We start from the raw sequence: 12945 nt of genomic DNA on the forward strand, positions 1-12945 counted from the left end.
GAACTATGCCTCACTCAGAGACAGGGCTGTCACCCTTTGAGATGCTGTATGGGATGCCTTATAAACACGGAATGCCAGTAGGGCATCCAGGGATAGAGGATGGACAAATCCATCCTTATCTGACAGCAATCAATAAAAATTTACAGGAGTTAAGGAAATGTGGGCTGGTGACACAGCATCCCCCCCTGGGATTTGCTATCCACAAGATACAGCTGGGGGACAAAGTTCTTATAAAAACATGGAAGGAAACCCCTCTCACTCCTCACTGGGAGGGTCCATTTCTTGTCCTCCTCACTACAGATGCAGCAATTCGAATGGCAGAGAAAGGCTGGACGCACGCTTCTCGAGTGAAGAAAATCGAAGTCCAGGAACGAACACCTGAGTGGAGGATCACCTCTTCACCAGGAGATTTAAAAATAAAATTTCACAGACCCAACAAATGACTGGAAGGGATCAGATAAGTTGTAATGTAATTGGTTGTGAATGTTATCCCTTTGTCTCTTTCAAGTGTGAATATTGTAACGAAATTTGGGTTGCTCATTGTCACAGAGGGGATAGGCCCAGAGGCCTGTGTACAAAGTGTTTGGAGGAGGAGCAAGACCTGACTAGCCAATACTTAACCCTTGCTACTAATGTAGGGAAATTGGAACTAGACTCCCCTGAGTGGTACGCCATATATAAATACGGGGTCAGGGGAAAATTGGATGCACCAGCAGAAATTCTAACAGTTGAATGCTGGAAAACAATCAAAAGTACCTTGTGGATCAGACACAATAAAGCTCTCTAGGTGGAATGTATATAAGAAAAGGTATGCTATTCGGTCCAGCCATAGGACCCCAGAAGAATATTCCTGCTGCCAAGAAGATGGCTTACCTCGCCACTGGCTGCACTCCAGTGGGCGAAGGCAAAGGCAGAGGGATACACCTATGGGGGTTCCTGATGGTTCTGAGCCTGACCATATGCCTAACACTTAATACACCACTAGAGGGTTTGTCCCCCAAAGAGGGCCAAAAAGTTGACAGTCTTTGCGAACTGTGTCAGCAGGTCCTCCTGAAGGAACAGGAGACACATCAGAGCCCAGAGAACTGCAAGGGAAATAGCAAACATTGTGATCTGAATGGCACTCGATTTCAAATTTGTGAATTGGAAGGAAAAATTAAATGCTCATCTCGAAATGCAAGGTTTAAGAAAAGGAAGTCAGAAGTTCCTCCTCTCAAAAATAAAACCCAGTACTATAGGAGACATAAGAGAAATATAGACCAAACGCCGTTTTCAATCTATGACCACTGTAATCATACTGTATGGGTTGGAGGGAAGAAAAAATCTATCTTCGTAGCCTATTCTCAGATCAACAAATTATGTTATGATAATTCAAAATTAAGCATGTGCTTGATGGATGGAAAAACTTACTGGGTGGGGAAAATTTTAAGGTACGAAGACAGATCATCCCTCGGCAACGAACCAGTTATACTAGACCTCCTTGAGGAAAATGATGACAGGGCATGCTTGCAATATGATAACACCTTTTGCTTTTCTAAGAACAAGGATGGCATGGACCCAGAAAGCACTATGAAACAGGTAGCATTAGACCTTAAGAGACAAGAATCAGAAATAAGAAAAAAGAGAATAGAACAAGAGAGACTATTGGCATTAAGCAAACAATACGACTTACTAGAAAAGCAGTATAATGATTGGGAATGGCCAGCCCCTAACACTAACTTGTTCATAGACTTAATGCAAGAAATCACTACTGAGTTAAGTTTATCCAACTGTTGGATATGTGGGGGGCTAAAATCAGCAGAAAAATGGCCTTGGAAGGGTAAAGGCTTAGCTCCAGAACAACTTCTAAAAAGAGATAAAAATCAGTTCTCAATGACTACACAGAGGCCTGAAGGTTGGATTCTAGACCAACGAGTAATAGGAATAATTTGCATCAGCAGGGAAGGAAGTGAATATACTGAGGTTGTGGGATACACCCCATGTATATCCACCCTAGCAATATATTCAAATAACAAAAGTAAAATCTGGCAACCAGAACCCCCTGCAGGATATTGGAGTCAAGAAAGAAAAGCAAATTGTGATTGGAATAGTCGAGTTAACCTTTGCTGGTACAAACTATCTGGAGCTAACCCTTACCAATCCTTAGAAGACTTAAAAGAATATTGGAGAGAACCAGAAAATATGAGAATAAAATGGAAAGCCCCTGATGGTATATACTGGATATGTGGCAAAAAGGCATACAGCGAACTGCCCAGTAAATGGAAAGGTTCATGCACTCTAGGTATGATTCAACCTTCTTTCTTTACACTCCCCAGATCAGAAAGTGGCCTGTTAGGAGCCCCTCTATACGAAACCTTAAGCCGAAAGAAAAGGGGGATAAAGAAAATACTACCTATAGCAGGTGGGAGTCAAAAATGGGGTGAAGAAGAATGGCCCGCAGAAAGAATAATCCAATATTATGGCCCAGCAACTTGGGCACAGGATGGGAGCTGGGGGTATAGAACCCCTGTCTATTTACTCAATCGGCTCATAAGGCTCCAAGCTGTAGTAGAAGTGGTTTCAAATCATACCTCGGATGCAGTAGAACTGTTAGCTAAACAACATTCTCAGATGCAGGCCTTTGTATACCAGAAATGAATTGCATTAGACTATTTGTTAGCTGAGGAAGGGGGAGTCTGTGGCAAGTTCAATGAATCAGAATGCTGCATAGAAATTGATGACTATGGAGAGACCATCAGGGACCTCGCAGCTGAAATTAAAAAAGTGGCACATGTTCCAGTCCAAAAATGGAATTCCATCTTACAAGCATCTTGGTGGGAACAATTATTTGATGGTATATGGTGGAAGAAAGCAGCATTCTTCATACTTTGTTCAATGGCCGGGGTGATATTCATACCCTGCATGATACCATGTTTTATTAGATTAATACACTCAGTAGTACAAGGTATGCAAATAGCTGTGATGCCCATGGACCCGGAACTAGCTGCTGGAGGATTAGGCAAAACCAATAAAATCTCTAAAATCATGGAATTAAAAGAAGAAGAAGCAAATAGTAAAGCTGCTGAGGTTCTGATAAAGTTTGAAAAGCAGATTAAGGAGGAAAAGCCAGAGTTACAAGAAAAACTAAATAGCTATGACTAAAAGGAATTTTTTTGTTTGAATTTTCATACCTTTATATTTGTAGTGTTTGATGATAGTATTTCTATTTTTAAGTAACAAAAGGTAGCACGAATTAATGTTTCCATATAAAAAGGGGGGGAATTGTTATAAATAAAGTATGTAATTCGTGCTATTATAAAACTGGAATGTAATCAGACCCTACAGAGACCGAGTTTCAAAATCCCTGCACCAGCCTGTCTGAGAGAAAAATTTCACACCACTAAAAGTATTTCTTTCACAATAAGTGAGGATTCCACCTAGGTGGGGTTGGATCTTATCACCGGGACATTTGCACCATGACGACTTGATCACCACACTCTGATATCTACATCGCATCTGATAAGGAATCGGACATTCCGGGATCTAAAAATAACTGTTCCAGGAACCAGAGATGGCCCATCCATCAGCAGAAATGACCCACTCATCACCCAGGATGGACAATTCATCAGACCCAGGAAAGGCTTTGTGCAGCCCAACTCTGGGACAAGAAAACTTCATGAATATGAGAAGAATAGAATTAATTCGGACTCTACCCAAAAAACTGTATAAGAAGGGGCCAGCCGAAGCAGCAGCCGTGAACTTGGGAGGTCTGGTGCGATAGAGATCAGATCTATGCGTGTTCACCCAGCTCCGACCCTGGGCTCGGTCGCATAATAAATGTCATTTCTTTATAAATCTTGATTGGGCAATTCTGTTTATAATATCTATACTTTATGCTTAAGCACCTATGTTAAAAGGATTCTATGTTTCATATGTTAAAGGAGTCCTGTGTTTAAAGGAGTCCTGTGTATCAAAGGTTGGGGAGCAAGTAAAAAGCATACTTCTATGCTGCTTTACTTGGCACACGGGAGCCTTATGAGTAGATATTAGGTAGATAAAGCTATTACATTAAAATTTCAAGGCAGCTCTGTCACCATCTGATGCCAAACAAGCGCACGCGTGTGTTTTTATGTCAGGGACAGGGCCAAGAGGAGACGCTCGCACGGGCGGCTCGCAGTTGGGACGAACATCTGGCCCAGGGTAAAGCGAGCAGGGAGGCAGCCCCAAGGGAGCGGGGCGCCCATCTTGTGCCAGCCCCGCCCAGGTGCCGTGAAGGGCGGAGAACAAACCGCGGAAGAGCTTCTGCCCCCTCCTTCTCCGTGAGCCGGGCCTGTCGTGATGCCGCGGCGAGCTGCACAGGCGCTGCAACTACCAGTGTTTGTTATATCCGCCCGGCGCCTTTTCTTTCTCTCCGCCCCCCCCTTTCCGCCCGCCTGCCCTCTCGAAGCCGCCGCGGTCGGTGCTGCTATCGCCGCCGTTGCTGCTGTGCGCGCCCTCACTGCTCCCTGTGCGCTGTCCGGCAGCGCCCCCGATACCTCCGGCTGCCCCATGAAGCGATGGCAGCGGCCAGCTTCAGCAAGGTTCAGATAGGGATCTACGTGGAGATCAAGCGCAGCGATGGTCAGTGGAGCAGGGGCGGCGGGATGGGGCAGGGGAGGCGGGAGTGGGCCAGTTCGACGAAGTGGCCGAGTGCCGTCGCCCTGGTGTGCGTGGCGCAGGCGGGGGGCGGGGAGGAGGCTGCCCGCGGGGCCCATTGTGTGCGCGGGGCTGGGAAGTGGTTGGGCCTGGCGCGCGCTGCGGTTGTCAAGGGAGCGCTCGAGCTTGGCGGCGGAGGGCGGTTATCGCTAGGGGCGGGGAGGCTGCAGCAGGCCGGGGAGGAGCGGCGGTGGGTTAAGGGGCTGAAATGGCGGGGAGAAGGGGGGTACGAGAGGGATGAAGCAGGGATGGAATGGGCTCATGGGGGAGGAGAAAACGGGGCAAGTTTGGGGTGAGCTATGAGACGTGCGGGGTGGCTGTGGATGGGGTTGAGGTGATTTGGGAAAAGAGGGGTGTGGGTGGGAGGAAAGCATGGGGAGGTTTTGGCGGGGAGGTGGGAGGGGATGAGGTGACGGAAGGAGGAAAGGCTTTCAGTGCAAAGACTTGTTTGCTTTGGCGTTTGAGCCATGTTCTGAAAAAATGACACAACAGTGTGCTCTGACAGAAATGCCTTTAGATGCTTACATCATTTGACAAAAAAGCTTGATATTATTATTCCAGTTGTTCCTTATGATTAAAATACACGAAGAGTATTTGCTATTTATGCCCATGAGTTTTTTCTCTGTTGGGGATCCAGTGTTTCTCATCTTGTCCAGTATCATGATGGGAGGATGTATGGTGCTGACTAAAAATACGCATTAATAAAGGAAGTGTGTGTGTTAGGTTTAGGGTACTAATTAATCATATTTGTCCGGAACAAGAACTGAAATGGGAAGTTCACTGACTGAATGAATGGCAAGTCATTTGTGGCGTAAGCGCTTCAATTTGAGTGGGAATATGTAATCTGTTGTAGAGCTTGTCAGCGAAGAAAGCCGACTTGTTCTTCACACTCCAGACTGCAACACACAGAGGGGAGGGAATGCCTCTGAGATCTATGACATCTACTAAACAGGGGTAGGGTTCTGCTGGGATTTTCTGGAAAATCTTTTTTTTTTCTTTTTTTTTCTTTTTTTTTTTTTCTCCTCTCCTGGATTCAGGAGCTTGCTAAAGAATAAGCAGATGTTTTTAATGGAAGAAAGACCTGGAGATCAAAGGCACTGAAGTTAGCGTGGTTTTGTCATAAGACAGGAAATGAGCATCCAACAAGCTTTATGCAGCTTGTCTACTCATGTCCCATGCCGCAGTTCAACTCTACAATAAAATAATGATCGGTGTTACCTGGACACTATATTAAACCTAAGCTCTCAATTTGTGCTCAATGGCTTGTATGTCACGTGAAGGATCTGATTGGTCTGGCAGTTATTTACATAACTCCTGCAGATCTCTGTCTGAGGTTTCAGAAAACCTCATTGTAGCAACTTGTAAAAATTTTCCTGAGGCTTGTGTGAACTTCTAATAAATGCTGCTGTTTGTTTTGTATGCCTTTGGAAAATAAGGCATGAGAAAGCTTTGCTTCTTCCCCCTCTTCCCCCTGGGTTCTGCTGTCTGTAATGTCAGAAGTGAGGACAGTAACTCTTGAACATAACAATCCTTATTTTCAGTACTGTTAATGGTTTATATATTTTGCTGTATCACATATATGTGATGCAGCACAATAAATATATTACGCATCAGTAATATAGTAGGGAGATGCTGTCACAGCAGTTGCTCAAACTATAGAATTTTGAGCATTTGTATTAATTTGGCCCTTGTGAGCAACCAGACTGCAGTGTCATACCAGAGTTAGAGTCCTGGTTATTGTGAGGTTTGCTTATTTTTCATTGGGACTGGAGGAGGAGATGCCCCGTTATGACTCCAGCTACTGCTCTGTTCTGTCCATTCTCTTTCCAGTAAACTGTAGGAGGAACTGTCCTAGGTATGGGGAAGGGAGCATTTAAAGAAATATATCAAAAGACAGACAGCACTAGATGGCATTTAGGTTGCATTGCCTTTCAGAAGGTAGGTTTCTGACCTGAACTGTGGTTGCATAGGCAATTGAGATTGCTCTATCTGCTTCTAACAGGGGGAGGGTCTTGTTGCCTGTCAGCTGTGTTGTTCCTACAAACTCTCCCATCCAGTGTGGCAAATTGTCATGGTTTAACCCCAGCCAGCCACCAAGCCCCATGCAGCCACTCGCTCACTTCCCCCCCCCCCCCCCCCCCCCCCCCCAGTAGGATCAGGGAGAGAATTTTAAGGGTAAAAGCGAGAGAACTCATGGGTTGAGATAAAGACAGGTTAATAGGAAAAGCAAAAGCCACACACACAAGCAAACCAAGGAATTAATTAACTACTTCCCATGAGCAGGCAGGTGTTCAGCCATCTCCAGAAAAGCAGGAATACATCATGTGTAACGGTTATTTGGGAAGACAAATGCCATAACTTCAAATGTCCCCTTCCTCCTCCTTCTTTCCCTCACTGTATATACTGAGCATGATGTCATATGGTCTAGAATATCCCTTTGGTCAGTCGGGGTCAGCTGTCCCAACTGTGTCTCCTCCCAACCTCCCATGCACCCCCCAGCCCCTTCCCCAGCATGGTAGTACAAAAAGCAGCAAAGACTTTGGCTCTGTGTAAGCCCTGCTCATGAATAAAAAACCCATGTTTATACTATCAACTCTGTGTTCAGCACAAGTCCAAAACATAGCCCCATACCAGCCACTGGGAAGAAAACCAACTCTACCTGATACAGTGGGGATACTGCAACACATGTATCAGACAACGAGGCCCGTGGAAAAGAAATATATATGGACTGATTCTTGATAGATGTTTCAGAGAGATGTTTATTTCTCCAGCTGCATGGCCAGGTCTCTGCTGAGGAACTGAGGCAATCACAGGACCCGAGGGTCCTTGCCCGCGCAGGGGAACACAAAACAACCAATGGGGAACGAGGATGACCAGAGTCTAGGGAAACTCCATGCCTCCTCCCACAGGGCCCCTCTCCCAGGACTACATGGCAGGGGGGAAGGGACCCCAACATTTCACCCGTTTATTTTTAACCAAAAGAGATTTAAAACTTAACATTGAAAACAACTGGATAAACATAACAAGAACAGTTTCAAAACAAAACAAGCGACCCTCCTGAGTCTTTAAATGTCCAAACAGATTCTCTGGAACATCTTAAGGCTGACAGAAGGGAGACAGGACTCTCCGAGCATGCTTTGTGGGGAAACTGAGGCAGGAGAGGGTTTCTTCCATTTGTGCCTGTTGGAACTCTAAACAACAATAGTTAATTTCTTCCCTCCCCCTCTTCATCCCCCACTTGGCATTGGAAAGGGATTTTTGGGGAAACAATTGGCAAAGGCATGGTTTTGTGAGGGAAACCATGGGTGAAAAAATGGATTTGGAATACACTGGGGGTAATAGGATATAGGGTAAAAGGGAAAGGTGGGATTAGGAAAGGGAGACTGTAGGGGGGGCTTATAATGGAGATACTGTCTAACATGACTACGATTTTTAGCATATATACTGCCTTTTACAGGAACACCATCAGGCCCAGTGACCTCTGCTGCTTGTAACCCTTTTCTACCTTGCACAATTTTGAACTCTACTACTTCTCCATCTCCTAAACTTGGGATGTATTTTTCAGGGTTATTCTTTTTAATAGCAGTTCTATGAACAAATATGTCTTCCTGGTTGTCACATCTTGTTATAAAACCATAATTTTGTTTAACATTATACCATTTTACTATTCCTAAAACCTTATCTACAGTGATCTTTTCCTTTTTCCGAGTGGCTGCTGTTTTCTGTCTCGCTGCGTTTTTGCTTTCTCTTTCGCTTTCGGTTGCTCCCATGTTGGAACTGCCAGGGCTGCTGGGGCCGTTGGGGCTGCTCGTGCCTGCGTGCTCTTCCCAGGGTCACATTCGGGGCCGCGCCGCTCAGCTCCCTGCGCGCCGCCGCTTCTGCTCTCAGCTGCGCTTCCGCTGCCTGGGGCCACACCCACGTCTCGGCCGGGCCCCCGAGCAACGACCCCCCTGCTCCAGCCCTGCTCCAGCGTGCGTTTCGGCTAGGCGTGGCTCTGCTCCGCCGCCAGCCGCCTCCCGCGCACCGCTCCTCTCAGGGGCTTGTTCCACCACGCGCTGTGCAGGGCTGGGCGGGCACCGCCGGGTCGCGCTGCTCCCGCCGCACCTTGCTCCGCCGCCGACACTGAAGCTCGCATTGCTCCGCCCGTGCATGGGAACTGCCTCGCTGCTGCTCGGAGAGTGCTCGGTGCATATGGCCGAGGCTGCGCGGTCTCTGAGGCACGCTTCCCTTTGCCAAGACACAGCTGACATTGTTCAACAGTCTCGGTAATTAAATAATATTCACGAAAATATTCTTCTATCGGCATATATTTTTGACTCAGAAATTAACTGTGTCCAAACAGTCTTCCAAAAGTCTTTGGTAAGAATCAAATCCCAAGAAACATAGAAAAAGTTCTTAAACAACCCTGCCAGGAAGTGTTTCAGTTCCTTTTGAGCTTGAATTAAGCTAAAATTTATAAATCGTTGTTCAAGAATCTTTTCAAGTTTAAGATAAATGTCCATATGCGGCTCTGAGAGCCAAGAGTCTTTCCACGGTTCCTCCATAGTTTAGAGATGGAGCAGCAAAACGAAAACGAGAAGAGAAATCCAGAGTTTACTCACAAATCAGTTGCTGTCCTGAGGGATCGATGTCTTGCCCACATTATCCACCATTTGTTACAGTGGGGATACTGCAACACATGTATCAGACAACGAGGCCCATGGAAAAGAAATATATATGGACTGATTCTTGATAGATGTTTCAGAGATGTTTATTTCTCCAGCCGCATGTCCGGGGCTCTGCCGAGGAACTCCTCAATCACGGGACCCGAGGGTCCTTGCCTGCACAGGGAAACACAAAAAACCAATGGGGAACGAGGATGACCAGGGTCTAGGGAAACTCCGTGCCTCCCCCCACAGGGCCCCTCTCCACATGGCAGGGGGGAAGGGACCTCAACATCTACCCCAGCCAAAACCAACACAGCAATTTTTTTTTTCTCTGATTTAATGCATTAATTGATTATTTGATTCACTAAACACAGTAGAAAACTTTTGGATGTGCTAGTTTTCTGCAGGATTAGTGAGCTCAAAAGACTCAGAGGGATCTGCGACCTCAACACTATCAGTGTATAGGAAATGCATGGACAAGGTGAAGTTGAAAAGTATGATCTTGTTCAGTAACTGTGAGCTACCTCAATCTACTCTACCCAGAACTACATTCTATGTAAAATCAGGGCTGTGTATCGTACTAGCTACCCTAGGATGAAAGCATGATTAAAACCATTTTAAAAACTTATGGAGAAAATGGTGTGTTGGTCTGGGCTTTTTTTCACATTGCCTTGTCTGTACGAAGTCCTTTTTTAAAACTAAAATTGTTTTGAGATGTAAGTATAATAATTCTTTAAAATTTTCTAATTTACCTGTTTATTTGCTGAATCCAGAGAAGAATAAAGTTTAAGTTTCTTAGTTGGATCATTTGAAAAAGTATGCATTTTTTCCCATATCCCCACCAGTTATGCTACACACTTTTTCTGAACACACAGCTTGATTAATTTCAGCTAGCTTTATTTTTCTTTTAATAAAAAGAAAGACTAACAGAAGAGCACTTTTTTTTGGTGTTAAAAGTCATACTTGTTCATTACAACAAAATTTCAAAGACATAAAACACAATGAATGTGACCAGAACATTCTGGAAAGAAGTTACATATTCTGTAATTTTGGGAAGTTCTCATTAGTTTTAAGTGTTTCATGAGGGATTTCTTATAGGACTGAATAGAAAATAGATGCCATATATTATTAGAACTTGTGGCCAAAAACACGTGAAAACCAGTGTTTGGATAAACCCCAACATTTTCAAGGACTGATGCTGCAGAGCTGCTTGCTGTGTGTCTGTTTTTTCTCAGTAGGTAAACATTGGTATAAATGTTGTCTAGAATTTCAGATAATATTTTCAGTTATAATTAGAATAATTAGTCAGGCTCGTGTAATGTTAGAGCATATTAAGTCAGCTAGTTTGGCTTTTTATAATAATTTTTGATACTGAAATTCACTACTTATTTCAGCATAATTTATGTATGTTGCTTGAAATATGCCTTGGTAATCTGTCTTGGACACAGGAAAGAACTCGTTCATTTTAGGTTGTGAATTGCTAAGAATGGACTGCATTTCCAGTCTTCTTGAAAATTGTGCCTTATCACATGGAAGCTTAGGGAAGTAGAGGTGTGGCCAGAAGGTACCCATGAGACCTGCTGTAATGGTGTTTCCTCCTGTCCAGAAGATCCTTGTTGAGGTCTAAATATGGGCATTTGTTTGTTGATGAATTCCCTTTACTCAAATAATAGCCCCCTGCTTTATGTGTGCACTTATACACATATCTCCACTTCTTGTGCATTATTCAGTTAATGATGACAAAGACCTAAATAACTACCTGGAGAAAGAATATCTCACTTTTTTCCCCCATAAATTCAGTCTGCTGAAATAGGATACATTTCTTATGCACTGCAGCCCTTTAGTAGGCTGATTTGTGTTTTTCCTTTATTTTTTTAGTCCGTGTTCTGTCCATTTCTTCCTCAGGCTGTTTCTGTTTTCTCTGTCTTTGCAGATCTGAAATACTACCTAGGACAGAGAAATTAATTATATATTTTCTCATTTGAAAAGCAGGGGAAAAATACAGTTCTGGTCTCATTCTGTCAGAAATAATGTAACAGGCATGAGGAGAAAGGCTGTTCTTGTAATTAGAAGAGTGACTAAAGATTTGACAGAACTTCCTGGAACAGAAGAATAGTGAATTTTTAGGGATTAACCTTCAAATAGTGTAAAAAAGAAAGATCATGAGCTTGTGCCCATTTTTTTTTTTTTTTATAATATAAGAACAGGAGAGCTGTCAGTGTTTGAAAGAGAAAAAAGTGATAAAGGAGAACAAACTAGGTACAGCTAGCACATGCAGCTTGTTACCAGAGGAGATGGAAGCTAGAAGCATAGCAGAATTTTAAGAAGGATGTTGATGTGGATGGTAGGAATATCCAATTTTACACTAAAAATTAAAAAAAATACACCAGCAACTGTAAAAGGTGGTTTCTATTTTCCCTGAGTCTGTAGTTTAAATAACCTCTGACTGATGGGAGGTAGAAAGAAATATTGCGTGTGGCTGTGTTATTTTGTAATTGTCTACTTAACAATTTTCTTCACTTGTCTCTGAAGCAGCTGGAATTGGTCATGGTCAAAGATGATCCATCTAGTCCAAAAACCTACTGGCAGCTCTTTTCTCCTTAGACTTGCAAAAACATCATTGCAGCTGTTTCACCTTCAAACAGGAACAAGACTAAATTTTTGTAATGTAACACTGTTCAGGTTTGGGTAGTCACCCTATTTTACAAGCTCTTGAGGATAGATTTAAATGGTAATGTGCTTTTACCCTTTCCTTTTGTGACACACATCTATTCCTTCCTTGTTATTAAGACTTTTTTTTGTTTTGTTGGGTTTTTTTGGTTACCACAGTGAAATAATTTCAGTTATTTACCTAATCCCTATGTAAGTCTGTGTTGGTTTTGCACGGCCTGGTTTTTGGTAGCAGGGGGGCCATGGAGGTGGCTTCAGCAAGGAGCTGCTAGAAGCTTCCACCATGTCCAGCAGAGCCAATCCCTGATGGCCCTGAAGATGGACATGCCGCTGGCTAAGGCTGGGCCAATTAGAGATGGTGGTAATGCCTCTGTGATAACATATTTAAGAAGAAAATCAAAACAAAGTGGGGATGCACAGTTTTTTTTCCCAGCCAGAGAAGAGGAGGAGGTGAGAACATGTGAGGGAAACAACATGGAGACACCAAGGTCAGTAAAGAAGGAGGGGGAGGAGGTGCTCCAGGCACTGGAACGTAGATTCCTCTGCAGGCCGTGGTGATGACCATGGTGAAGCAGCTGTGCCCCTGCAGCCCATGGGGGTCCACGGGGATGCAGAGATCCACCTGCAGTCCATGGGGGAGGTGCCCACACCAGCGCGGGTGGATGCCTGGAGGAGGCTGTGATCCAGTGGAAGACCTGGTGGAGAGAGAGGGCCCCTGCTTCCAGGCTGGAGGAGCCTGTCCTTGCAGGACTGCACCCTGTAGAAGAGTGATCCAGGTTGCAGCAGTTTTGGGAGGACTGCTGCTCGTGAGAGTGGACCCACGTTTGAGAACTGTCTCCCATGGGAAGGGACCTCATGGTGCAGCAGGGGAAGGACTCCTCTCCCTGAGCAAACAGAAGATCTCGAGTGACAAACTGACCAAAACCCCCACCCCCTGTCTCCCTGCACTGTCGGT

The 12945-nt window shown here is 44.6% G+C and overlaps 1 protein-coding gene across 3 annotated transcripts in view; it reads left to right on the plus strand.

The window, feature by feature from the left end:
• The first annotated feature begins 4535 nt into the window (after positions 1-4535).
• LOC116437378 (kinesin-like protein KIF2A) overlaps positions 4536-12945 on the plus strand; it is a 193649-nt gene continuing 185239 nt past the window's right edge. For all 3 annotated transcript variants that reach the window (XM_032095045.1, XM_032095044.1, XM_032095047.1), the window contains exon 1: positions 4536-4599. In XM_032095045.1, the coding sequence (XP_031950936.1) occupies positions 4536-4599 (64 nt within the window). The remainder of the gene's footprint in view (positions 4600-12945) is intronic.

This window comes from Corvus moneduloides, chromosome W (assembly GCF_009650955.1).
Source record: "Corvus moneduloides isolate bCorMon1 chromosome W, bCorMon1.pri, whole genome shotgun sequence".
In the NCBI taxonomy this organism is placed as follows: domain Eukaryota; kingdom Metazoa; phylum Chordata; class Aves; order Passeriformes; family Corvidae; genus Corvus; species Corvus moneduloides.